Genomic DNA, 26,527 nt, shown 5'->3' on the forward strand with positions numbered 1-26,527 from the left:
TGGAGTTAAAGAGCCGAATACAGAAATATAGAAGTATCTTACGCCGGTGCATTTTTCCCTAGGATTATTTTTTTACCGAATTTTCCAATGATCCGCTTATCTGATTGTAAGAAATACCATCTAGCAAAAGTTTTGTCCTTGCCCTTCTCAAGAACGGTGAATTCACGTAATCCACTCTTTCGATCAGCAATTTTTTTACTTTAAATAGATATTGGTTTCACCGACACATACAAAAACCTATAAGAAAGATGTTTCAATATCTTTAAGTAAAATATCCTTTACACTGACCGTGCCGCAAAAATTGTGTACACGCCTGTTAAATATAGATAAATTTATATATAAAAGTATGCGTATCAAGTATTGGTTTCTTAAGATCTACTTCTTTGGAAAGATTGATGGATATTTTTCTCTCGAGACGTTAAGTAAATTCAGTCTCATCTAAATGGCAACGACAGGTATCGTAATAATAGCTTTTACGTTCTGACAACCTACATGATTCTGCTGCCTTTATGCTCTTATCATTAATCCGCGCTATTATAGTACCTGGATTTTTAATGAGACACAACAGCTGCCTATCTTCGTGACCCGTAACGTCACGTCGAGGCCAATCGACCGCTTTGAGATCATCTCGAATCCCTTTTCCAGTTCTAGTATATTCAAGAGGTATGGGGCAATACTTATCAAGCGGCATACCGTGGAGGAGCCTCCGACGAGCTGGCTTCTAATCCGGGCATACAGTGAAAATTACATCCATGGAGACCAAGCGACATTCAGTAGAGCTGCGAGAGAGCATTAGTAAGTCTTTCCGGCTCCGACTTTACCTCGCCTCACCTTCCTTCTTTTTTTTTTCCTTTTTTTCTTCCGCTAATGTCTTTTTTATTTTTACTCAGCTTGCCACTCCTACTCTCCTACGCAGTCACTGCTATAATAGAAAACACGATATCATCGTAGAAATGGGATTTGTTTAAGTTCCAATTTGCCCGGCGCACGGCCATGTATTTCAATAAATCGCAAATAAACGGTCGTCCAATAATGATAATATCGCTGTCAAATTACAACGTCTGCTTTCGCTCGCACGTTTCGGTCAGAAACTAGAGTTTCGCGACGTCGGTAAATATTTATAATTTAAATATTTGAAAGAGAGCGAAACGTGGAAAGGGGCGGTAGCGGGATGAGCGAGGAACGAGGCAGCTGGAAAGAGCGGGGAAACGCGGGTAATTCGGCAAGTGGATTTCAATGATTTCCAGAGAGCAAGTTTCGCACGAAACGCGGGTAACTATGGCTGCTTGAAATATTTACCTGGTCGCGTGAGATACAATATAAATACGATTTGCATTCTCACCATCGAGATAGAGAGCGATAGATAGCTCGGTTGGGGAAACGGCCATAGGCTGATCGAAGAGGTTCGAGAAAGCGTTCAGGAGGAGGCAAAATTGGTAGCGGAGGATGAGAGTACGAGTCGCGAAGGTCTCATTTCCGCCGGAAACAGAGGTTCCCTCGTCCTTGCTGCGAGTTACCCTCCCTTCTTCTCTCTTGTCTCGTCCAGATGGAGGCAGAGTCCAATCGAATTAAATACATTCCCGAGGATCGTCCAATCGACGACCTCCGCCAGTGGTATTTGTCGGGTAGAGTTGTTCTACCCAATACCACTGTCATATCTTTTCGTCAATGTCTACCCCTCCCTTTCCACTTTCACGCTCTTTCTCCTTATTTCAGTTACATCGACAGCGACCGAATAATTTACTTGTTTTTCCTCTTTCTTTTTATCAACGCGTCGTAGCGGGCAGCTATATCGAAAATTCATTAAAGCCTCGTGTAATTGGGTCGAGAAAGAGAATCGCCGCTGACCCTTCGCATGGCTCCTTTATGCTCCGCTCTCGCCGAGATAATTTTATTTCGAACGTTTAATGATTTCACGTGTCGATACGTTTTCGGTCCTCCGCTGATGACCGTGGGCGACAACAAGAGGCTATTCCTTGCGGCGGGCGATTATTTTATTGCAGTATTTACTGGAGAAAAAGACAAAGAGGAAAAGGTATAAGCGTATTTCAATTCGCCATAAAATCGAAACATTTCCGCTAGTTGTACGTTATATTATTCAAAAAAGTTCCCCTGCTGCGAGACCATCCATTATCTGCTGCTCCGATAAATCCGCCAAGACGTTCTCTCTTCTTGTGTTTGGAGGATATATCAAGGTTTCCTCGTCCCGTCGTTGTCGCGTCGCCTTTTCCTCCTTTTCCACACTTGGTTCCTTTCTGCCAACGTGGACTTTCGAATCGACGGGAGTTACGGGACAGGACCCGATAAATTGCAAGATTTTTCCGTGACCGATACAAGCAGCATCGTGCCTCGTCCAAGAATTATCGGGCGAACGGTCAAACTCGCGCGAAACGTTTCGTATTCATCGAATGTTAAATGCAAATTCACACAGTCCTTGATTATTTCGCTTTCAAGGTGTCCCCGCTATAAATAATCTCGTCGTTAATAATAATCGATATTCTCGTTGCGTGGCCGATTCAGTCCGATAATAACTATTATCGTTAATAGATGACTCGTTATACGACAATTACGGTCACCGCTTATGGTGCAACTTTAAATTCTACTACCAATTAAATTAGGTAAATGGATTACGACCTATGGCGCTAGATTGTCCTACGAATTTCATTCGTCCTGCTTCCGTTCTGTCGATCGTTTCGGACAAATTCCTAAAAACTCTTGCGAGTACTTTTTACGTAGTTCACGATATCCAACGAAAGCCGGGCAAATCTAAGATTTCGCGTTTCCTTGGAAGCCGAACGTTTTCCATGCGCGCGTTGCAGATTGTATCCGATGCTGGTGGTGGTAGGTCGCGCAGCTAGGCGGTCGTAGAGACGGTAAATCCTGGTTAAATCCGTAAAAAAAACAAAAGCTACGACGAGCGTTAGAGGATTGTGACGGCTGTTACTAACACCCTCTGTTCTTTCTCCTTTCGCCGAAGATTCATACATGTTTTTGTGTGTAAAATTCTTCCCAACAATTATTGCTTTCAGTTTTCCAACTAACAGTTACGCTTTCTTCCCATGAAAGAACCTCTCCCCTTCCCCACTCTCTCCGTGAGTAATTAAGCGTGTTCCGATCTTTTACTCGAAAAATTTATTTATACGAGAGCGAACGCAATCAGGTCTTGGAAATCTTGACGCGGAAGGTAGACGGGCAGTAAGTGGAGCATTAAGTTCGAAATTTCGGAACACAAGGTACACGGGTGGGACGCGTACACGGTATTCTTGGTGGACGAGTCCGAGAGCACTCGATAGGCTAAGTAAATCAGAAGCCTTTGGTCAAGAGTACAGCCTCCACTACGTTTAGGGTAGGAGTTAAAGAGGGCAGAGCAGAGGGGCCGGCAGGGTGATGAAGGAAGAGGGTGCAATAGTGGTGGCAGGAGCAACAAAGGGTTGGCTAAGAGCTCTTCACCGTCCACTCGCTCGCTTTCTCCAACCACCGAAGCATCACCTACTTCTCGCTGCAGCGAGGCTTGCTTGCCTCGTGATGTGATTGCTACCGAAATGTGTTTACCGTAAACCGTATCAAACTGTCGACCGTCCACCATCATCGTTATCGTCTATCTTTTCTCTGTGGTATACCGATAAAAGTACGCACCTCTATCGATTTGCGTCGAGCATGGCACGTCGCGTCCTCGTCCTCGTCCTCGTCCTCGCCAACATCGTCGCAGCCAACGAAGAAGGCTTTGAAACGGCCCTTTTACCCTTTGTCTTTGGCGCCAGCTTAGAAGTTCCCGTGCAAGGTAGTAAACGTTGCGGACAAGTTTGCCTTTTGTGTCTTGTAACGTTGTTATTTGCGAAGGATCGCCAGTCCTCCTTTCTTCATTTTTTTTTTCTGCACTCTCAGTCTCTCTCACTCTCTTTCTCTTTCTCTTTTGTGTTTGCCAAGTTAAATGGTAATTAAGGAACGTCGAAGGATAACGCAATTTCTTTGTGTGTTTTACTTGTACTCTTTAAGAAAAGTAACAATTTTATCAAAATAAACGTACTATAAAGTCATCGTTTTGAATCGGATAACTTAGTAAGGAGTTTGAACGACGCTGTTGGATCTACATTTGTAACACGTCTTCCATATTTCGAACAGGCATATCGCCGAATGAAACCGATAGAATATAGCCAATGGCATAGACACGTGCGTTATGATGGTCCATGCCCATACACCGAAGAATCGTAAATGATCCGGACGAACCCCCGCGCGAGATTTCTCCAGTGTGTTCACTGTCCATAAAGCGATGTTGACGACTATCAGAAAGGTGATCAGTTCCTTGCCAGGCTTGTCGTTTCTGGAACAACGTCTTCCCCACGCGATCTACAAATTTTTGAATAGTCGAAAGACAGTTCCTCTACCTGTCGATAGCGCAAGATTTTATTCTTCGTGCTGTCAATTTCTTACTTTAATAAGCAGTGTCTGGCTCGTGCTCTGTACCAGCGCCAATAAATCTGTGATAAGCGATAGTATCCAGGTCGGACCCATTGTCAATATATCGCCAACAACTCCGAACAGACAATGCAGATAGACCCCAGCTTGAGCTGCCGCCAACAGGGTGGTATCCAAGTCCGATGGCTTGATAATCTTTTGCTGCAACGCTTGCAATTTCAATGTTCCAGCGACCGAAGCGATCATACCTACGATCGTTGATCGTTTCTTTGATTTATAAGAATAAAACATAAAAATATTGGGATTTTATCGACGCGACTTTAACGCACGATGTTCGTTGAAATCTAATACCGAAAATATCTTGGTGACACAGCGGATCATTGATCTCCGTTAACTGTAAATTTCACAATAGCGATACACGATACGATACGATAATTCCATAAAATATCGGCACTTACCTAACATAAGTATAGTCGCGTCCAACGAGGTAACCTGAACGATCGCGATCTTCATCTTGGCCTCCTTCAGCACGAAGAACATGATCAAGCTCAATATCGTCGCGGCAACGACTAGAATTCCGCCAAAGAGACCTCTGAAAAACGTCGAGAAGGAAACGTCGGAACGAAACAATCTTGAAATCTCAACGATATCGCATTAACAAATTAACGGAGAATTCTATCGGACTAATTAAATTTCCAGGCTGACTTGTGAGAGCTGCTGCAATCTATGCTAAGGTGATACGAAGATCTCGTCGGGATCTCGCTTTTAGCATCGATCTTCTCGTCCACCCTCTTCCACATCTCGAACAGTATCACCGCGCAAATTAAACTGAATTCAATTGTGCACGGGAAAAGGAACGGGCTGGCGTCTCTCAGAAGCGACTTGAGGATACCGTCATCGTCGTCGTGCGTGTAGCCCAGTTGATCGATCTCGTGTTGCGTTTCCTCGACCAACGCCTTGGCAAACAAACGGAATGCCTGAGGACTCGTGAAAAATTCACGTCGACGCACGCGTATCGACGTGGCGGAAACACAACGACGAAAGCATCGGCTGCGTGACGGAATCGCGTTGTTCGCTCTCGCGCTCTTTCGTAATACAAAGATCAAAAGCCACGCGTTCTAACTGTTCCCGGTCGTTGATACGCGACTACTTCCATTTCCACGTGAAAATGAGACCTAGCGTTGGTTAAAATCAGTAGCGCGCGTTTCTATGAATACAGAAATAAACAACGAATTCGGCTTTGATAAATGGTAAATACGTTTAATCGACACTAACCGCTCGTTCATGCTAATAGTCATCGAAATGCTGGCTGACGTTCAAAGTGATATCATTTATGTTGCCGGTATGTTCTTTCCCCTTTATTCGAGTTGGTTATCATTGAAACGTTTTCGAATGTTGTCGGACATGACGCGATGATCACTGGCAAATGGACTCGAATCACTCGACTATGTAGTTGATGCAACGATGTTTCGCTTTTGAATCGCGTTTCGAATAAACACGATGAGTGTAAAGTGTCGGTTTGTTCAAATATCTTGCTTCTCGCGATGACAGATGTTTCTATTTTATTTATCGGTCCACGTACCTGCAGCCATTCGCAGAGATTAGTCGCGATCATGTGCATCAGGCCTAACTTGGCGAGGGCGGCGTGCTTGGCCAAGTTGAGACTTTTACTGTTGAGAAATATAAAGTGCATCTGGGCCGTAACTAGCAGCAGCCTGGCACCCGGTGTAATCGCCCTGAACGGACCGGAAGCTATTTCCGCCCCAATTTGCAATCCCGTAAATACCAACGAACCAGCGCCAAATCCCACTGCGCCGAGTCTCAGACAAAAGCTGCCGTACTGTTGCGTCTAAGGGAAGAAGGATTTTTTTTACATCTGTATATTGTACGCGTGTTACGTGGTTGAATGCGACTCGTTAATCAGAATGTAGCGGACTGTTCGCGAATTCACACGCTCGATGAGAAATGTTTTCGTACAAATTATTCAATGGTCGAGTCGGTGTAACGAATGATTGGCCTGTCAGTTAGTGAACAGTTGCACAGGACGAGACACCTGAAAGGGATTGTCTCTGATCGTTTCTGACACTTTGGAGAAAGACAAACATTCGCGGGTGCAAAAGGTAACGGCAATGTTGGACGTGATTCCAAGTTCATTTCGAAGGCGATTAAATATTTTCGAAGCGCAAATTTACCTGACACGCGTTCACGCGATCGCCCTTCTCGTTGTATTTTAACGCTTCTTTCTTCTCGTTTTTCCGCGCCATATTCTTCTCGGCTTTGTCCCTCAATACCATTACGTACATAGAGATCACGAACGTGACACTGACTACGTACAAATACAAGTAGAAACCCTAAACAGATTCATTATAGCGTACTTCTCGAGATGATATCCTTTCTAACGACATTAAAGAAATATTTATAAGAAAACTTGGCACCTGATTCAACGAAGCTGGAACTCTTTCCGTCACATTAGCAGTGATAGGTACAGCAAGTCCAACTACGATCAACAAATTCGCGTAGAGAGTACTCATAATGGACACCATTTCCGCGTGACATTTTCTTTTCTCTGTCAATTTTGGTCGTTGCTCGATCATCTGTTGCTTGACTATCGAACGAAATTTTCAATATCGATCAACATCCCTTAATTGCTTGGAGTGTGCACTTTCGTAAATAAAAACTCGCTCACCCTTCGCTGGTTCTAAAGCGTTTACAGACACGTAAGCCGTGTTGACAGGTGACAGTGGTAGGAAATTGGGTCGTTGCCTTTCGTGATCGTTCCTCTCCGGATGATTCCGATTGTTTAACAACGGTATTTTACATCCTGTCGTGTGTCCCGTTACAAATTCCTGATCCTGAGGGATGCAGGAGGGTAGCGACATGTTACTGCCTATCCCTGAAATCAATGCCCTATCGGAAGGGAATCAGTTCGCGTTTCGCGTTTGACGTTCATTGGATTCGAGACAGAGATCGTTTGGCGACGATTAAAACGTATAGAACGCGATTTCAGCGAGCATTTGTGAAGAACCTGGCAGGTATTTAACCGTAGTGAACCGGTCGATTTCGCGTCAATACACTCAGCGAAATAAATTCAAACGAATCAGTGGACCGTCACGTTGAAAATGTTTCATTGGAAAACTGAATTCAATGATCGTAAAATTATACGCTTTCTGCGCTCTTGTATATCGCGTTGATCATGCAAGGCTCTATAGTATTTTGGCTTCGATATGTTATTAATGTCGTCGATGATATAATATATCAGTCGCGTGTATGTACGTATGTATGATCGAATAATATCTCGAAAGAAAATTAGAAAACGAGAAATTGGTATTACCCGAGAAGACCTCGTCGATGGTTTATAACGGCAGTCAGGGACATGCTTTGTCTCCGTGGATGCGACATTCTTCCTCGAGGCGACAACAGGTACTCTTTTCCATCAGCCTCTGACGATAGGGTTATCGCTGTCGGCGCATCGCGAGTTTTCAACTCGCAACTTTTTTCACAAGGTATCGTTATTTGAAAATGTAGTTTCGATCAGGATGCTATATCGTTTTATAGCGCGATGTACATTGTTATCAGTTACTCACGTCGTCGTTATATTGGATTGACTATTATTCATAGTCTATCGTCGTTGTCCTCGATATGGATGAATAACACGAACTGAAAGAAACGGTAGCTTTGAAACGTTAAAGAAAGCCAACTAATCTCTCGTGGTTCAATTTCTTTCTTCTTTTATTATTTTCTTTCTTTCTTTTATTATTTGGCTATTATAGAATTCACGTAACACACGACGTACAGTTAAAAAAGTTCTTTCCCCCTTTCTTTACGCAAACGTTGCGTAACAATCGTTTCGGTTTATTCACCGGCAATGCGTTAAACTTTCTAGCTCCTTCCAGGGTTGGATAAGCTCGCGACGCCGTATTTGCTCGGCTATTCTCGCGAAGGAAACTTTGAAATTTATTCCCAAGGAAATTCGCCCGCGTTTTGAATTTTTAGTAGGCTGGCCAACTTTCTTTCTTCGTCGGTCGCCTCGTCGCGTTTAAACGGCCGCGACAAAAGCGATTCTTCGTTTCGATCGTGACGGAACAGTACCGTCACACCTGAAAAATTGTTCCAATTACCGGAACGCATCGTCCTTCTCCTCGTTACTGTCTCCTTCTCTAAATCCCACCGACTCGTCCAACGAGACCGATTCCGTTGCCGACTAATTTTTCGGAGAAGAACTCCAGCCGACGAACTTGTTCGTTGTTTTCGCTCGTTTAGAACGCGAAACTCCGGCGACGAGTCGACGACGACGAGGCGAACTCGCGAAAGTTGCACTTTATTGAAGGCGATTTCCGACTTTGTGCCCGCCGTGCAACACTGACACTGCCGCTGTCGTGTAACCAGACCAACTTTGCCAACTTTCGTTTGAATCGCGTTAAACGAATCCTGGTGAACTGTGTGACGCTATCGGCGCGTCACTCGTTTGAAACGCTTCGCGAGAAACCGAGGCTAGGCGTGGTAATGCCATTGGTGTTACGCATACTGCCAACTATTCTTGTGACGCGCGCCGTGAATCGCACAAAAGCCACTTCGAGCACGCCTTTGCGGAAGGTAAGCGCTTTCATGCGTCCGTCGACGATGCCTCGTTACGTTCTCGTCACGAAATTTCTAACGGCGAGTGTCTTTTGTAGACTGTCGACTAGTTTCGCGGCCGTAATTAACTTTCCGCAATATATATATATATATATATATATATATATATATATATATATATATAACGTTTAATACAACGAACGAAAGGTCACTCAAATTTATTGTAGATTATTCGCGTGCCATGAAAATCCTAGGCGTTTAATACGCGATGTCTCTGTTTTTCGAACGGAATTCGTTACGTTAACAGGGGACAGACGGTGGAAATGCAACGCATAATACAATAGCACGGGTTATTACCTCTAACGTTGACAAATCAACTGACACCGTTGCGAAGCGTTACAAACTGTCGCTTTGATTGGCGAATCGAGGCGAACGATGCACGAATGAAACGGAACAGTAAATCTCGCAGAACGATGTAATGACTTGGAAAAGAATAATTGGCTATTTGTTCACGGTTACGAATCGCACGAATCGTCCAACGATCGTTCGACACCGATCAACCCCGAAACACGTCGACGCGAACAGTGACGAATTGGACCGCGACTCGCGTGATTCTGACCCGAGAACCGCGTCCGCGTCCGGTTCGACGTAGAACTCGCGACAAACAATTGGTGTCGCGGCGAAATTAGCGAGAGATCGCGAGAAACGTCGGAACCTGGCATTCTGAATATCAGGGAAAAAACACTGCAGTGTAGTTCGACGATCGAACGTGCGTCGAGATCGTTGATTGATCAACGACGCCCGGTTTAACGGCAACACGTTGGTCGATCGATATTGTAAATGAATGTAACTCGTAGCCGTCGATTGTTTATTTATGCGGAATATTTCGAAGCGGTGATAACGCGGCCGTTCGAGCTGGTATTTGCATTTGTATTGCTTGATTACCTGAGAATTCAATTTCTGCGACGCAGTTTTAGGAATAATCGAAGCAAGAAATCGCGCTCGTTCGACGAGCCGTTCGGACCGTGTAAATTTTCATAAATCGGTGACCGTTCACCGGATCCTCTCTGGGAAGAACGATCGCGAGATTATCGCGAGTGCGCATCGAATCGAGGATCGCCGCTTTATCTGTATCGAAACGAGTGCATCGATGGAATTTGCGTTAATAGGAAAACATGTAATCCGTATGGAGGCGAACGTCGGCCCGCCGATACGTTCTCATAAGTGGGACCCAGCCGAATTCTGCATAATTTTACGAGACTTCTGCTCGCGATCCGGCAGAGTTTATAGGGCGATCTTCTCGAGCGTAATCCGCACAAACGAGCCGGTTAAGTGGAGTATAAACTGTTAATGAAGCCAGTATCATCATCCACGCGGAACGCCACGATGTGTTTACCGAAACAGTTCGAAAATTTAGACCGTGCCTGCTAAAAGACACTAATTGTAGGCGCAGCCGATAATAGTTAGTATCTGTGGCCTAATCACCGCTTCGATGCGAACGACGATCGATTCGACAAATCCCGATTTACATCGACTCGCCGTTGTCCTTGCCACTTTTGCCCTATGCTCGCCGCGGTTAATCGGCTAACAATTTTTTTTCGCTCGACAATCGGACATGGGAAAAGATTTTATGATTATTCACGACCTCGGGCAAAGAGATAAACGTGGTAGCTATTTCCTGGTTTCCGTCGCTTTCCGCGATGAAATTGCACGGAAAAAGAACCGAGAAGAAAAGGGGAAAAGAGAATGGATCAAAGAGACCGCAAAGTAGTGCACACGCCAATTCGGCTCCCAATAGAGTACAGATTGACGAGAATAATTTCGCTAGATTCGTCGGTTTGACGGCGGTGTGGCGATGAATAGTAATGCGCGGATTAGATGCGCTTCCAGTTTAATAATCAAATTTTATCAGTACTCTGGGGGACGAGAATTCGGAAACCTGCCTTCGTTCGAATTAAAAAAAAAGCACGAATCGGAATTAGGCACGCTCGATGTTAGAAAAACCACGAAAATCAAGGAAACCAACGAACGATGAATTCGTTGTAACTTTTCGTCGCTAATTTTACATGGAACATCGCCTGCTTCCCGATAGGACAATTGTGTACAGATTATTTTGTCAAATATAAATACCTACGTATAGCAAGTACATGGATGCGTACAGGCTAGCAGCATTCGATAAACAAATACAATAACGACAAAAGCATCGAATATCCGACTATTGATAGAACAAAACGCAATTTCTACGTGGTAGTCTATCGAATGTAAACACCTCCACATAGAGGAGGAACGAATAACATTCGACAAAGGATTATAACAGCAACAATAGAATGGAGGATCAGGATAGTGCACAGGTGAAGCTCCATTCTCAGCAAGATCGGTAATGACGCGAACAGCCCTAGTAGGACGACGAGCAATCAATCGAAATCGTGCTTGTTGCTGTCTATCCAACCTGCGACCTCTTCGTTCCTCGATTCTCTCCTGTCTGTCCCTGGCCTCTCTTTCTCTCTTTCCCACCCTATCCTTTTCCTCTATTTCTCTCTTTCTCCCCAGGAGAGAGCTCTCTCTCCATCTCGTTTCTTTCTCTCTCTCTCTCTCTTTCTCTCTTTCAGTCTGTCAACGCTGTTCAGGTCCCTAGCTCGCTCTTGAACCGGGCCATTCAGCGAGGCCGCCCTTTCGCCAGATTCCTCTTCCCGGGGGCGGAACCAGGGAGAACCGGAAGTGCCCGGATATGAGTTTCCGGCGCGGACAATTTGCAGCGCAAAATTGAATGATCGACTCCGATAATCGTCGTTGCTCGTGCCTACCTATGTAGCTCTGCCACGCTCCAAATTCCAAAGCGGCGGCGTTGTCGCCAGCAGTCGACGATCGGCTGCCTACCGCCATTACGTCGATTCGTTATCGTCATTACCGGGGTTCCGAACGAGGCCCGTCGAAGCTGGCAGACGGTTCAACCCTAGCCAGCCTGATCCGCCATTTTTCAGCTAGTCATTTGCCAACGTTTTCACACTCGAAACTACACCGTATGTATTTTTTCCTCCGCTTCATTTTCTTTGTTTAATTAACTCTGCAAATTGTACGTGCATTCGCGTATTTTCGCTAAATATGTGAGCAATCAGCGTGTTCCTGGAAGTTCCTAATTCTCGAAACGAATAGTTTTCAGTTGAGGATGAAGCCTCTTTCCGAAAACCGCTAAGTGAAACACGAAACGCTCGAGACTAACGATAATAACCTGTTACTTTGTGCAACCGCTTGCACGGTCGAACACACGCGACCAGAATGGCAAAGAGAAAGAGCACGGTCACAGGTGAACTCCATTTGCCGCACCGACGTAAACGCTGATACGGCATAAACTGTTTCGACGGCTACGAAATACAGGTGTCCCTGCCGCTGCTGGTTTGGTGGGAAGGGAAATAGGCGCGAGATTGATTCGAATTGCCAAAACGGTCCGGTGACTGCGACAAGGCGGTAGCCATTTTTGAACAACGAACCTTCGCTATAAGCTCGACCGCAAATGGCTATTTACCTCTTCTGGCCCGCTCGTTGACGTTCGTGTCCCTGTTCCACTCATCGGCCATCCAGTTACTCGTTCCAACCCCGCTTTCGTCCGCCCCGCGTCCCATCCTTGCTCTGTCGCCCTGTTTTCAACCCTCCAACCCCCCCGTAGCCTCGGTCTCACCCCTATCTCTTGGCGCACTGTGCCTGTACAGCCACTGGTTCGCTCGACAATGTCTATTGGAAGATTTATTCCAATATTTTCAATTAAAGTTAGACAAAGCCGTGTTTGATAACGCCTGCGTGTTTCGCCGCTCTAGTTGCGAAGGTAAAAATAATGTAGTACGCGCGAATGATCAGGAGTGGTTTTCAGCGGTGTCGCTTCACAGGGGAGGAACGTTTCAGGCAGTGGGCTCGATGTGTGTAGAAAACATATCAAGTATGGAAGAATGAACCGCCATCGCGAACGCTAAACAAAGTTCGGTTTACACCGAATATGAAATTTTCGCGTCTGGTCTCGAAAGACCAGTTGCTTTTCTTTTAAACAGACCGATTAAGTTTCCTGATGGACAAAGTATTCGATGTTTTGTCTCGAAACAAATGGTAGTCTCGTGTTGAACGTTCGGCTGGATGATTTTAAAGTTTTTAAGAAGCTAATAGTGAATATCATTTGAATTTTTGAACGATTGTGAAATCGATAGTCCACGATTATCTAAAGGGTGCAATTAAACGGTTGGGCGACAGGGATGACAGTGAAATTATCATTACGCAAGCTAAACGACTGGATATCGTAATTAGCAGCGTCGCATTACATTGATAATTGATTGCATAACGACTATTCGAGTTACTTATAACAAGCTGAAATGGAACAGTTCTGCCCTTCTGTTCTTCGAAAATCATAGAAGAAAAAAAAGATGGAAATCGTTCAATTTCTCTTGTTTTCTCTTTTCTTTGGAAGAGAACATGGCTCGTGGAAATCTTCGCAATCCTCTCATTTACTTTCTTATGTATCCAAATTTACGAAAGGGAACGACGGTCTTTTATTGTACGTGGCGAATGATAATTGGATGCCCAGTGGAATACCCGCAAATGTCACGTGGTTGTCATGAGAGCTGTCATTGCCTTCTGTTGGCATACATGTATGTGTGTATGTGTGAGAGAGAGAGAGAGAGAGAGAAAACGGGAGATCGGCGAGAAAGAGAGAGAGAGAGAGTAGGAGAAGAGGTATGCACGTATCGGGCGGCACACTGATTCGCTCGGACAGTTCGATCACTGGCTCGTATACTTGCGACAAGTCCGGAACACGTAGCCTCGGGGAACGGCGGTTGAAGGCGGTGAAAATGGAATTTGAGTGGCATCCGGGGGATCGTGTCTGTATTTATGATTTGATATCAACTTTCCTTTCTGACTCGACGTTGCTGCGTTCCCAGTTTCGCGTCACTGCGCCAAGCTCCATGAAATTTTACCCCAAATTACAGGTTTATAGAATTAGAGATCTATCAGTTGGCAACTGTTTAGAAGAGGGAACCGTCACGAACCTCGCGAATTCACACAAATGCAATAATTCACCGATTAATTATACGGGCGATCCGACACAGAAATGGAAACACGAAGAAACGAATTACATTAATAATTTTCGTTTTCTTTCCGTCGTATTCAGAAATTTAGTCATCGTCGAGTAAAAAGTATGAAAGAGAAGAGAGTGGCTAGTACGAGGAGAAGATGTCACAAGATTCGCGAGTTGTTTCCGAAGGTTGAAGATGCACCCACGCATTGGCGACAGGTCGAAAATCGATTCTTGGTTGAATATGTATAACGCGAAGGGTAGGATGACCCCTGGTAATGCGAAATATATAGTGCACAGGCGGAGCGAGAGAAGGGAAGTAGGACGTCTGACGTCGAGGGGAGGCTGATGAGGTTGAGGATGTTAAAAAGAAAAGGAAAAGCTGGGAGGTACCGAGTACTCGAAGAACAGAAATGGTCTGACGAAGTAATAGGCTCGCCATGGCGTGCCCAGGTATTGTGCCAAGGAGAACAGCTTCAATAGGAAGGGGATGAACGCGTACACGTAGACCAATACCGATTGACGTCGTATAATCGAAACTTATTAGTCGAACGCGTTACGTCCATCGTTCTATATATACATATATGCATATATCTGAAATTCTCTACTCTTTCACTTTGATGAAATTAATCGTTCGTTCTGCTTTCCTTTTTTTTTTTTTTTTTTTTTTTTTTTTATAGAGCCAGTTATTTACAAGGTCGTTCATGTGGAGGAATAATTTTATTTTTTCAACATTTTTTTCAAGCGTCGTTCACAGCATTCTATTTGATCGGCGTGTCGGCATCAAAATGATTTTCGCAACGACTGAGAGTCGATTTCACGCGAACGACTGGTCGACGTTCGCGCTACAAATTTGCGTTTTGATAACGGTCGGATTGCGAGGGTGTCAGAGTCGAAATGGGTCAGAAAAAAAATCGCGAAAAAACTGATAAAATACATATACGCAAAATTGAAAAACGCACACGCACAAACTTATACAGCGGTGAAATCGACCAGTAGAGGTTTAAAAATAAATACGACGCGACTGGGGAAATTTTCGATAATGCTTCTGGCGTTTGTCGTAAATAACGTAGCGTTGCCGCGTCTGGTGACACACAAAAACGGCCAGGCGAAAAATTCTCTATAGCGGCAAACCCTCGTGTAACCGGTCGCGACTCGGTTGACGGATACAGTATGTGGCGTTTAAATGATTCTCACGCGCGCGATACAGATCGCGCCTGTTCGACCACCCTTCTGCATCGTTATTCAGCTTAGTGATTTATATAGAAATGCCGAATGAAAGAGAGGGACGAACAGATTATATTGAACGACGATGGTTCGCGTGGAATTTATCTGGAGTGTATGGGACAGCACGTACGTACACGTGTCATCTGACATCGGCGGGAACTGTGTCGGTGCATGTACCACGACACGCGTCCAGCCATTCGCAGGTGATAGAGAATCGCGAGTTCGCTTGTTATTATGCTATGCGCGGTGTGATTTCCAATATGTTGCGAACGACGACCGTCATAGCGACCCGTTTCGACCTTCGATGCCCAAATGACTGGCCCAGTGGCTAAGAGAAGAGTGCTCGTTCGATCTGTCGCGTTAATGGCCAATACGCGACACATTTCCGATTGGTTCGACCTCGTTCGCCGCGTGGCATCGATGGAATTCGTACTCGTTGTCACGTATAACCAGATGGATGCGTACGTGTGTGTAAATACTGGCGAATTGTGTAGCGACGGTCAACGATAACGTCGTTAAACGGATATTAACTTCGCTGAATAACTGTCTGCGATGTGTGATCAGCTCGAAAATATTGTACATTTATTTGTATCATTGACAAAGATGTTTCGATGAGGGTAGCTTTAAAGGCGACGTAGTATCTATGAGGAAACAGTTTCTAAAGATTTTTATTGCAGAATTTGTTAGATTAAAGATACCGAGGGAAGGAGGAAAGGAGATGATAGAAAGGGACGAAGTCAGGGTAGTACACGAAGGTAACGTAAGATCGAAGTTTAAGTGGTTCTTGACTCGAGAGCGAGAAAGAGATTGCCACATGCTCCGACAACGTGACTCTGGTAAACTGGTAATACTGATGCAAGTGTAATACCTAATAGCAGCCCGAAGCGGTGTCGGGGCCAACTCCTTCTAAGTGAATTAACTCTGAGTTAATCTCGAGTTAAGTAAACCCCTAAGTAGACCTCGAGTGTCTTCCGTTCTTCCTTTCCTGCGAAGCCCGCTTCGTCTAGCCTCGTCTAGCCTTCCATTGCTCGAGCGTATGTAGCAGGAGTACCGTGTGATCGTTAACGATTAGAATCTTTCGAGCCCTCCGAGTGATTACTAGTCACGCTAACTCCTTGGGATCTTTCCGTTTTGCTCGCCTCCTCTACCCTCCATCCAATGAAATGAACGTTACGCGAAACTAAACCTACCGAAACGAAATACATACTAACCCGTTTAATGAACACACTTTGCAAGATTTCTCTGAATTTACTTGATTCGCGGATAAATTCACTGATTCATCGCATTTTTAATCTTCCCTCTGTTCATTAAGATTAACCATAGAACGTCCCGACGACCGGCCATCGTTATACTCGGCAACCCTCTTTTCTCCATCGGGTACAGACGCATATTAATCACCGCGCGACCACACTCCGCTCTCGCGTCATTTTTCCTCCGTTTCGAGATTTTTCCTTTTTCGCGTCTGACAGCATGGGGGCGGAGCGAAACCGCGTTACCGTTATTTTTTGCGCCATTTTTCACTCGCTCGTTTCTCGCACCCTCCTTTACCGCCTCTACCGAGCCACTTCGTCCGGTATATGTGGACGTTGTTCCCGTGCAGTTTCGCTTGTCGCCGTTTCCAACGCGATATTTATACAACGAATGGAAAACGTTGATCAACGTCGTTGACGTACCGTCGATTCGGTTGCAGATCGTGCAGGTTTCGTTGACAACGAACCAAGTCGTAAAGAACGGCTCGCCTGCCACGAAACCCAGACGTTTGCATCCATGTCTCCAGTTTTTCATTCTTCGTGCTCCTTCCACAGATGTTTCTTCCGGACGTTTGCTTCTCTCGCGTTCACCAGGACGAAGAAAGATCTCGCGCTTCGATGAGGAAACGTTCGAGCGTGCTCGTGGAAACGTTCCACAGCGCTATATGCGTAATTGTTACCAAGTTCATTTACATCGCATTAATGCCCAAGCAAAATTGCTGCACTCGCACGCTAACGGACCGATCGTTAAATACAGCTGCCGTTTAATCGGCTTGCACGGTATTACGCCGGGTGTGTGCAACAAAATTATAATCTGCCGGCCTCGTTGTATATTCCGGCGACTATTAATCGTCTACCGAATATGGTTAATAAGCATACTCGATGCGCGCAGATCTATCGATTATTAGGCGTTGCTTCGAAGGTGTGGAGAGGCGCGGCCGAAACACTGGTATTTGGAGTTGGTCGATTATCGTACTCTGCCAGAAAGAATATATCAGTGGATTGTATCATTCCAATATACTAAATGAACGAAAGGACCAAGTTTTATTTTTATGGCTTCGAATACACGGTACGGTAGAAGCCTATTTATCTCGATTAAAATTGGACAATAAATAGCTAAAGAATTTTGAAACGTTTCCACCGTGTCGAAGAATTTACCTTAGTTACTTTAGAATATTCTGTAATCAAACATGTATCGAAATAAAGATCATTATTATGTGTTTGCTATTAACACTGAACTAGTAACGAAATTAGTAGATGATTTAAAGAAGTGGTTAAAAATGTTTGCTCAGTAATGTATCTCATGTTCGTGCAATAAGATTTCACTAATTCTTCACTATCATTTATTCACACGATAGCAGTTCACAATCGCAAATAAACGCAATCAAACAACAGGGATTCATTTAATCGTGTATTAATCAAAGATTCGTTGCAACGAATGAAATTCTACTGTGCGAAGCAAAGTAATTTGCTAATCGTTTCAACGAATGGTACATTTGACGGAACAACACTTTCAGCCTGTTGGTAAATTCTTACGATGTATTTTAGTATCGTTACCAGAAAATAAGCGATGGACCAATGTGAATAATGCACGAGGGCTTGAGAGAAAGAGGCGGGTACAGAGAGACATGGCGTGTCAGGGTGGAGAGCGACAGGAACCTAATGAAATTACGATGTTACTTGCCTGAAAGACACTATTCAGAGGAGGGTACAAAGACAGCCAAAGCGGTAAAGTCGGTGTTTGTGTCGCAAGCTGCTCGACCACGTACATACACGTACGAAGACATAGGGCGAGACGCGTGCATGAGAAGAGAGTACACGCGCGTCTGTATGTATGTGTATATTATACGGTAGCAGCCGTTGACGCAGAACCGTGCAGGTGCACGCGAGATACGATGCCTGCATGTGCATGTACGTATAGGCGTAGGCGTGCATGCGCCGAGATGCGTTTCTGCTCTTTCCCCATAGAAAGAGCTGATGCTCGCAAAGCAGCGGAAAAAGAGCTTTGTGAAAAGCGCAATTGACGGGCTTTCTATTAGTAGACGAGGAAATATCGGCAGAGGAAAAGAGAGGTGAGACGAGGTGAGAAGGAGAGAGGGGACCATCGATGGAAGACCGGTTGGGGCTAGACTTTTATGGAATGGACGAGGAGAAAGAGCGCGAGAGACAGAGATCGAACACGGAAGGTGAAATAAAAAACAGAACGAAAAAAGAAAATAACGAACGAAAGGAAGAGAAAACGGAGAGAAGGAGTGGGGGAGAAAGGGAAAAGCAAACGACCCTCCGTTTTACTTTCCTTCTCTCCTCCTTCTTTTTTTTTTCTCTTCCTTTCTTTCGGCCTTTTTCCATTTTTACATTAAGCGACTAAATTTCCGTGTGTGCCCGGCTACGTTGAATATTCGCCTGGAAAGCCGTCCGATCGCTTCGCATCCTTTGATGTACCGCGGCTTTTTTTGTTGTACACCGACTGAAAACACGAATCGATTTTGCGCTGATTCGCTCCGAGGTGTAGAGCTACCACCTCTCTTTACCTTCCACCATCTGCTCCATTTCCATTCCCTGTTCCTCCATCCGTCCTTCCGTTACCAGGTTTTCCCGAGGATCGTCAACCAGGCGCAGCTTGCAACCGTCAGTTACAAACGACAGCCAGCGAAGGTTTCGCATTGAAAACATAAAAGCTCCACGACCTTCCTCGTGCATTGCAAAATATCTTTTAACCTTTAAGCGGCGCACGCGTTTGCGTATATCGATCGGCCATCACGGGAAACTCCATTAATAAATCGTATTTACGAAGGAAGAAAAAAAGGAAAGATAGAACGCGGACCGCTTTGACACCGGGTGTTCGCGATCACGACGCTCTTCTTTTTCTCTCTTCGCTCTCCGTCGCTACGCTCACCAACCGAAAATTAATAGCTCGGTCCGGTGCCGTCTGGTTGTACCGAATATGGAATATTGCGCGCAAGATTCAACGACTGGCCCGATTGACGTTGGTTACACATCCTGCCAACTGTATCCTGACGCCTGTTTCTCATTCCACGCATACACGTTCATTGTTTGTCGAGTGGAAGGCATGAGATTCAAACGGAAATCAGTACACGAATCATGACCAAAGTTCGACGTTCTCCATCGTTTGTCCCGAAAGCATCGGGCCACGGAACAATGCGACAACATCCTATAATTATGTTAAGTACGCCACTGGAACACGGGAACTGTATAGTATGGCAACTAAACTAGCACCACCAATAATCGTGCACTTGGTTTGCTCAGATTCCCTCTTGTAGACGGTGAAGAGGGTGGGGATGGAGTGCATATTACGAACCAGCCTATAACATAACGTTGTTACGAAGCATCGCGACCGACCATCTCTGTAGTGATCAGACAGTAACTAACCACATTTCGATAGCGCTCGCGCGTGCCTATACTCATGAACGCGAGTATAAACGCGTGTGCAAGTATTTATCGTCGGTACAATGGAAAACGTAAACGTTTATCGTGGAACGAAGGTAATAAATCTTATCGGTAAAATGAATGGCAGTTGCTTACGACGGTGTTTATATTTCGATTCCTATGGAATTAAGTACCAGATACATATACCTATGTAGCATTATGTAAATAGGTACCCGATAAAACGCACGATCACGAGCAAATAAATATTCAATCAGTTCCGTCACCCTTTCCCGTTGCACCCGTACGATACAGCCATGACAAAACAATTAAATTGGACAATAAAATTTTAATCTTTCGTTTGAACGGGTATCGCGTTTGTCCGAGGGAAAAAAAAAAGAACAACTTCAGCGAGTTTCGCGAAACTGGCTGCCATCTGGCTGTACCGCAATAACGCGTGTTGTTTTTTCCATGCAGTTGCCATCGTTTTGTAAATTGATGTCCGGTTACTACATCGGTATCGTTCTTTGACGATGCATCCGTATTGGTTGGCTTTTAACACGTCCCTCGATCATTACCAATTAGCGACTGACTAACGAACAAAATAAACTCACCGTTTTTCCACTCCGCTAGAAGCTAGAGCTTTTCGTTCGGTTAGCGGAATATAATATCTCACGGAAAGCAATTAACCACGGATAGAAGGAATCGTTGTTTGTCTGGCAACGTTTGCTCGACCGTTAGAATTATGCGTTAGCGGGCAATTATCATCGACACTCAAACGTGGACACCGGCTGTACCTACCTGCTGGAAATATCAGTTCAAGCAGGCTCGATCCAGAGGGGGGAAAGGGGGGGAGCGTTAGATCGGAGCAGAAGCGGTGATGGCTGACGTATCCTGTATTCCACAGTGACGGCAGACAAGCACGTATATCAAATAATTAGATTTCGGCCTGAAACGTCAATAACCATGTCAAACCATTACCCGTACGAGACCCTGTCGGCCGGTTCGTTACTAAATGGTCGGTGGACCCGGCCGATGATCGGCGGGGATGTTAGGCAGGAAAACGCTCGCCTGTCTGCCTGCTCGTCCGCTTGCCTGGACGACTGCTCGCAAATTTAACCGTGTTAGCAAACAACTCATTTAACGAAATTAGGGGCTGGAGCGTCGCTTAAAATCGGAGAAATAAAATTACGTTTCAAAGGGGTGGCCGAGTGGAAAGTAACGGGAGGCCGTACAGAGCACTGTACGGCCTTCTTTTCTCTCTGTCTGGTGCTCACCGTACTATCCAAGCGTTGCCTGTCAGGCGAATTTCTCGGTCGCCATCGGCCACTGATTGCCAGAGGGGCACATCTCTTGGATATTTCTTTGGAAATGAATTTTATCGAAGGAAATCTTTCAGCTACGAGGATCGATGTTCTTCGAACCTTTTCGTATCGCAACAGAGAACGATGTAGAGCTCGTGGGATGAACCTCGTGAAATCGAATCGGTCAATGGGAATAGGAGCGGATTAAGAAGATCTTCTCTCCGAGAGTAGAAGAGTCTCCGTAAATCTCTTCCTTTATCGTTTCTAAATGTAACCAGTCTTGCGATTCTTAAACCAGTAACCAATCAGTCTTTCATAACGTGTATTCAAAACTTGGAAAACGAGGCAAAATTTTTCGCGTAATTCCGATTGCGAAACGTTGCGTAGATTAGTGGTGCAGAATGGCTGGCTGATAATAAGGGAATGGCAAGAGTAAGCGAGGCGCGGTGATAGCGGAATAGGTTTGTTTAAAGCGCGAAGGAAACGTCGTCGATGTCAAACGTCGCAGCCCCGAGTGTAACAATGGACGACGTTGCGCCTTCCGTTCGAGATACGATTCGTCGTAGTCGTCTCGTCGGTCGGTTGGTACGCGCTCGCGACCAGGCAATCGCGCACACAATTGTACACGCGCGCACATTGTGTGTGGCCGCCCATACAGCACCGCGCGAAACCCAACCGTACAGCTATCACTGGCTCGCCATCTGACAGCCTTCCCTCGACTGTTCTCCTCCTTCCTAACGTCATTGTTCGGACGTAACCGCGTACGGACCAAACTTGCGTGCAGCTGCACGACAGGAAAACTTTTGGAAACTCGTCAGGTTCAGAACACGACCGGTAGCTGTCCGCTAGAAATTAGAGGCACACGCGTGAATCCGATGAACTCGTTTTCAAAATTAGGCGTCTCAATTGGATTCCAGGATCGTCACGAGTCGGTTAATTCAATCGGAAAGAAAAGAGATTTGGTTTTTATAGATAAATATAGTTCGATGGGGATCGTCGGCTTTTATTCACGTGGCTATCAAGTTAATTTACTGAACTTGTTAAAAGTTGTTAACGCCGCTAATGTATCGAGTCATATTCCTGACGTGGATCGTGTGAATTTGACACGTGTTTATGACGCAGATTATGCAGCTATTTTGATATAATATATTGTGAAAATACATCGTGCTGGTTAATGTAGTAAACAATACCAGGTAAAGTTATTAAAAGAATCACAAGTTTGTTGGTTAATCGTACTAAAATATCCGAGTGTCTAAATACCGTGTTTGTTTCGGGACGATGAAAAATAAGCGTATTTCTTAGACATCGCTAATTAACAACGTTGTAATTATAATAATTGAATACAGCTGATCGATCGGATATGTGAATTGGAACAGGAATATGTAATGTGAACATTCTGCACGTGGTAACGATGAAATATAAAAGACGATGGAGTGGAAAGAACGTCGCAGTGAAATATTAAAACGAAAGGGAAAAAAAGGCAATATTAAAAAGCGCCGTAGTTTAAACGCTGGACAAACAGACGGACGACAAAACATGTTTTTCTATTCGTCAAGAATTTTATTTGCTCGCGCAGCCGCTGGTCGTTATTAACCGAGTTCGCTGACGGAAACGTTTTAATAAGTTAGCCGCGGGTAACATGATTTTTGCAATTCGAGAAATTGCAGTGTCGCTGGTAAAGCAAAGGAAGAACACGGTAACAATGCCTTGAATAAGTGGACGAAAGCGTGCGCAAGGGCCCGCTTCGAAATTACGTTGTGCTAATTGTGAAAGTTTGCGATCCCCGATGGTATATGGGCGTGGAAAAGGAGCGCGTGCTTTTTTCCAGATTGCCAGCGTCGAACGTTTATTTGAATTCCTCGCATAACTATGCACGTTTATGTATCCGTTACGTTACGGAAACCGCTTGCGGCTGAAGTTCTTATCGATCGATAGCTACGCAACAGCAGCGTAAAAGAAAAAGGAAATAAAACGTGCACATGGCATAAATATCCCATATAACAACGCGTTAATCTTTCGCGTTGAACGATCGACGAACAATTTCTACTTTGTCGATTATCCTGGCATCCATCTTCCCACGTTCTCCTTCAATTTTCCTCTTCTTCTTTTTCTTCTTCTTCTTCTTTTTCTTCTGCCTCTTCTTCTTCTTCTTCTTCTTCTTCTTTGTCATTCTTATTCTTCCTCGTTGTTGCCTTCCTCCTCTGTTTCTCTCTCGTCGTCGGCCGAACAAAAGATCCTTCCAAGTTTCTTATTTAATTAAACTTCGCGAAACAACCGGTAATGAATTTAGATATCCTGATGCGTTTCGTTCGCGGCAAAGAGATACGTCCTGACCGTCTCCTCGGCGGGAGTTTGCGTTTCCACTGTCCTGACATACCGTGAGACGTCGACCCCGTGATTAAACTGGTCGCAGTGGTGCGAGTCAACCATGGAACAGGCACGTTCCGTTAGATACGCACGGTTACGTAAATGGAAACGAACGATATTTCTTTCGATTTACACGTTAAATATTATTTCTTACGGTAGAATTAAGATAATATAAATTATTAATTATTCTTAGATCACGAATATCGTAAATAGTTTCGAATTCGAATATTCTAATCGATAGTCTTTATATAAATTAAAGTTCCTTGGGTATTCTCATATGGATGTCTCAAGTTCGACGATTGTTTCTCGCGGCACGCATGAACACGTATCGACGTCAACTCGTGTCTCGTCGCAAGTTTCAGTTTGTCTTGCGGCTGATTGCCAGGCGTATCGCAATTATTGGATGAGCAAAGAGCCGTGGGCGTAAGGCGGTATCATCGAGTTTCACGCAACACGCTGTTTCGTCTGATCTCTCAGGGCACGAATCGATCTGACCCGATTTCTAGCTTCCCCTTCGAGATACTCCAACACCTTCGGTAAAGCCAAAATCGTTGTCGGTTATCGACGTATATTTGGAAATATTCGATCGGAAAGTAATTTTAAAGTCGTAATTTCGCAAATAACGATATCCGCTAGATTTCCTTTCGAATCTCAGGCTTTTGTATCTGTGCGTAAATATTCTCTTTGAGTTCATCGGATTATTACGTTGAAACGAATGTTACCGAGAACGGTATCGTATCGTTTTAATATTACGATGCAGAATCGGTTAAATCTTCGGCATAAAAAGGAATTTACATAATTCTACGAGAACGTTTCAGGTATAATACGTCAGAAAACCATACGGCTAAAAGAAAAGTGTCTAGACAGGCACAATTATTATAATAACGCGAGGTACTGACAGTTTATAGCTACGCTTTTATTAGCGAAATTAATTTCGCTAATATACAATTAGTCCCGTAATTGAGTGATTTAATACGGTTTGATTATTGAATGCGTTAATAATGAATTTCATTTGATTATAATATCGTATCGCTGAAGATCGAAGAGATTATAACACAGATAAAAGACTCCTCTGACGGATTTCGATTTTCGAAGAATGCTATTGCAAAAAGACAGGAAGAAATAACGACGAAAGACTTTTCGTACTCGAACTGTTCAACAAATTTTTACCAAAGTGAGAACGAGGATCGATTTCCATTTCCGGCTTCATTGCGTTTTCCAATTAAAGGTCGCGTCAAAGTTTCTTAAGCGGCGGACGTCAATTTCCTCGCACTTACTCCGCAAAGAGAGTGACTAGGGACGGAATTCTCTCTAAATTAAGTTCTCGATGACTTTGAGTATGAGCTGCGTTGGATACCGTTGACAGGCGACCAAAGGAGAAACTGTAGAACGCGAGCAGAACGTTAAATACCCGCGCTTTGTACTTCGTTGTTAATTCTTTCTCGATTAATCGGAATCGCGTGTCACGTTTAACGTTGAAAAATTCCAATCACAAAGTCACCGTGTGCGGCGGACATCGCGAAAACGAGCAATTTTTCCGGCAATTAACTTTCGAAGCCTCTGGAATCGCGTAACGACGAAACATTACTCTCGGACAATTATCGATTCGCGGCAGGTGGCTCGTTCGAATTCGAGTCGGTCGTTCTGGCCGAAACGCGAAACACGCCATGTTAATTTTCGTTGCTTTTGCGTAAATAGGCGTTAAGTTTAACTACCCGTGAAGGCGGCGCGACGCAGCCATCAATTCCCTCGCATCGACCGGCCGTTTTCCTGTTTTCGTGACTTCACAGAGCCTAGCGCTGATCCTGTAAACCGTTTCGCGAAAAACTCTCTGCCCAAGCAGTTAGAGATCGCTTCCGTTAAGCCCGTTAACTGAAATATCACCCCGATAACGAGAACGTACTGGAAGAATGGAAAAAGAGACGGAGCCCTGGAGAAAGAAAAAAAAAAAGACGAGAAATAGTGGGGTATACATATATACATATATATATATATACGAGATATATATATATATACATATACGAGAGAAAAAAAAAAGAGATGCAGGAGATCGAGCAATTGTATCTATTTGTTCGAGAGTACCAGATCCAGCTAAAGCATAGAGTGGGCTGTACATAAACTGGTATATACCAACGGATACACATACACGCGCATAGTACAGGCTACGGGTAGAGAGCTTAACGGGATCAACGGTCGTTTAGTATCGTTTTATCCGTGGGATTAAGCGCTAATTTTTGCGAATAAACTAGGTGAATTGTACACACAGTTCAACCATCGTGCGTGCGGCTATTTAACGAATTTACAGCGGGGACCGATCTGTTTCGGATTTGCCCGCGAACTACGACCTCGAAAATTCGATTGCGGCTCTCTCGATGATTCATTTATAGTACCGGTCATCTGGACCGCGATCCCACGTTAATTACGAACCTCCAGTGAACTATCGCGAGTTTCACGCGCGAGAGGGAAAAAAAAAAGACAAAAAAGAGTGTTCGATAGGGAATTTTCGAATCGCGCTACGGCTCGTTCGTTTAACTCGATCGGTTGGGAATCGTCACGTTTTAAGAGTATCGTTCCGATTTGGACGCGATTCAAGGGAGTACCTATTTCGAACGACAGGAATACTATCGTCCATTCGGTCGATCAGCGAATCCGGGACGGCGCGTGCCGGAAACGCGGTTAATTGTTTATACGATGCAGATTGAATACTCGCTTAATGATTCATTGGATCCAATAGATCTTGAAATTGGATACAAACGATAATGGAACCGTGACAGGACAGTTCGATGCGATTGATGAAACCGTTCGCGGCCACGTTGCACGCCGTTCCGTTTAATATAAATCCGATTTCGAGCATCGATTTATACAGCTGGAAAATAGTTCTCCGCACTCTGGAGGATTATCATCGTTCCTCGAGCGGCAACGTTATAACACCTATAAATTTCGAAACG

At 44.6% G+C, this 26,527-nt stretch overlaps 1 protein-coding gene across 4 annotated transcripts; it reads right to left on the reverse strand.

Moving 5' to 3' along the window:
• Positions 1–3,956: 3,956 nt before the first annotated feature.
• LOC139988838 (proton channel OtopLc) lies at positions 3,957–9,633 on the reverse strand. 4 transcript variants are annotated; one of them, XM_072006605.1, is made up of 12 exons: positions 9,349–9,633; positions 8,210–8,513; positions 8,001–8,073; positions 7,748–7,906; positions 7,103–7,323; positions 6,852–7,021; positions 6,609–6,767; positions 5,999–6,265; positions 5,122–5,372; positions 4,875–5,008; positions 4,432–4,664; positions 3,957–4,347 (listed from the first exon to the last, which is right to left on the reverse strand). In XM_072006605.1, the coding sequence occupies exons 3-12, from the start codon at positions 8,030–8,032 to the stop codon at positions 4,057–4,059; spliced, it is 1,917 nt and encodes a 638-aa protein (XP_071862706.1). In that variant the 5' UTR covers positions 8,033–8,073; positions 8,210–8,513; positions 9,349–9,633; the 3' UTR covers positions 3,957–4,056. The 4 variants fall into 4 exon arrangements, with proteins under 4 accessions (XP_071862706.1, XP_071862704.1, XP_071862707.1 ...); XM_072006603.1 differs by lacking the exon at positions 8,210–8,513; XM_072006606.1 differs by lacking the exons at positions 8,210–8,513; positions 9,349–9,633 and adding an exon at positions 8,535–9,126.
• Between the last annotated feature and the right edge of the window lie 16,894 nt (positions 9,634–26,527).

This window comes from Bombus fervidus, chromosome 7 (genome assembly GCF_041682495.2).
Source record: "Bombus fervidus isolate BK054 chromosome 7, iyBomFerv1, whole genome shotgun sequence".
NCBI lineage: Eukaryota > Metazoa > Arthropoda > Insecta > Hymenoptera > Apidae > Bombus > Bombus fervidus.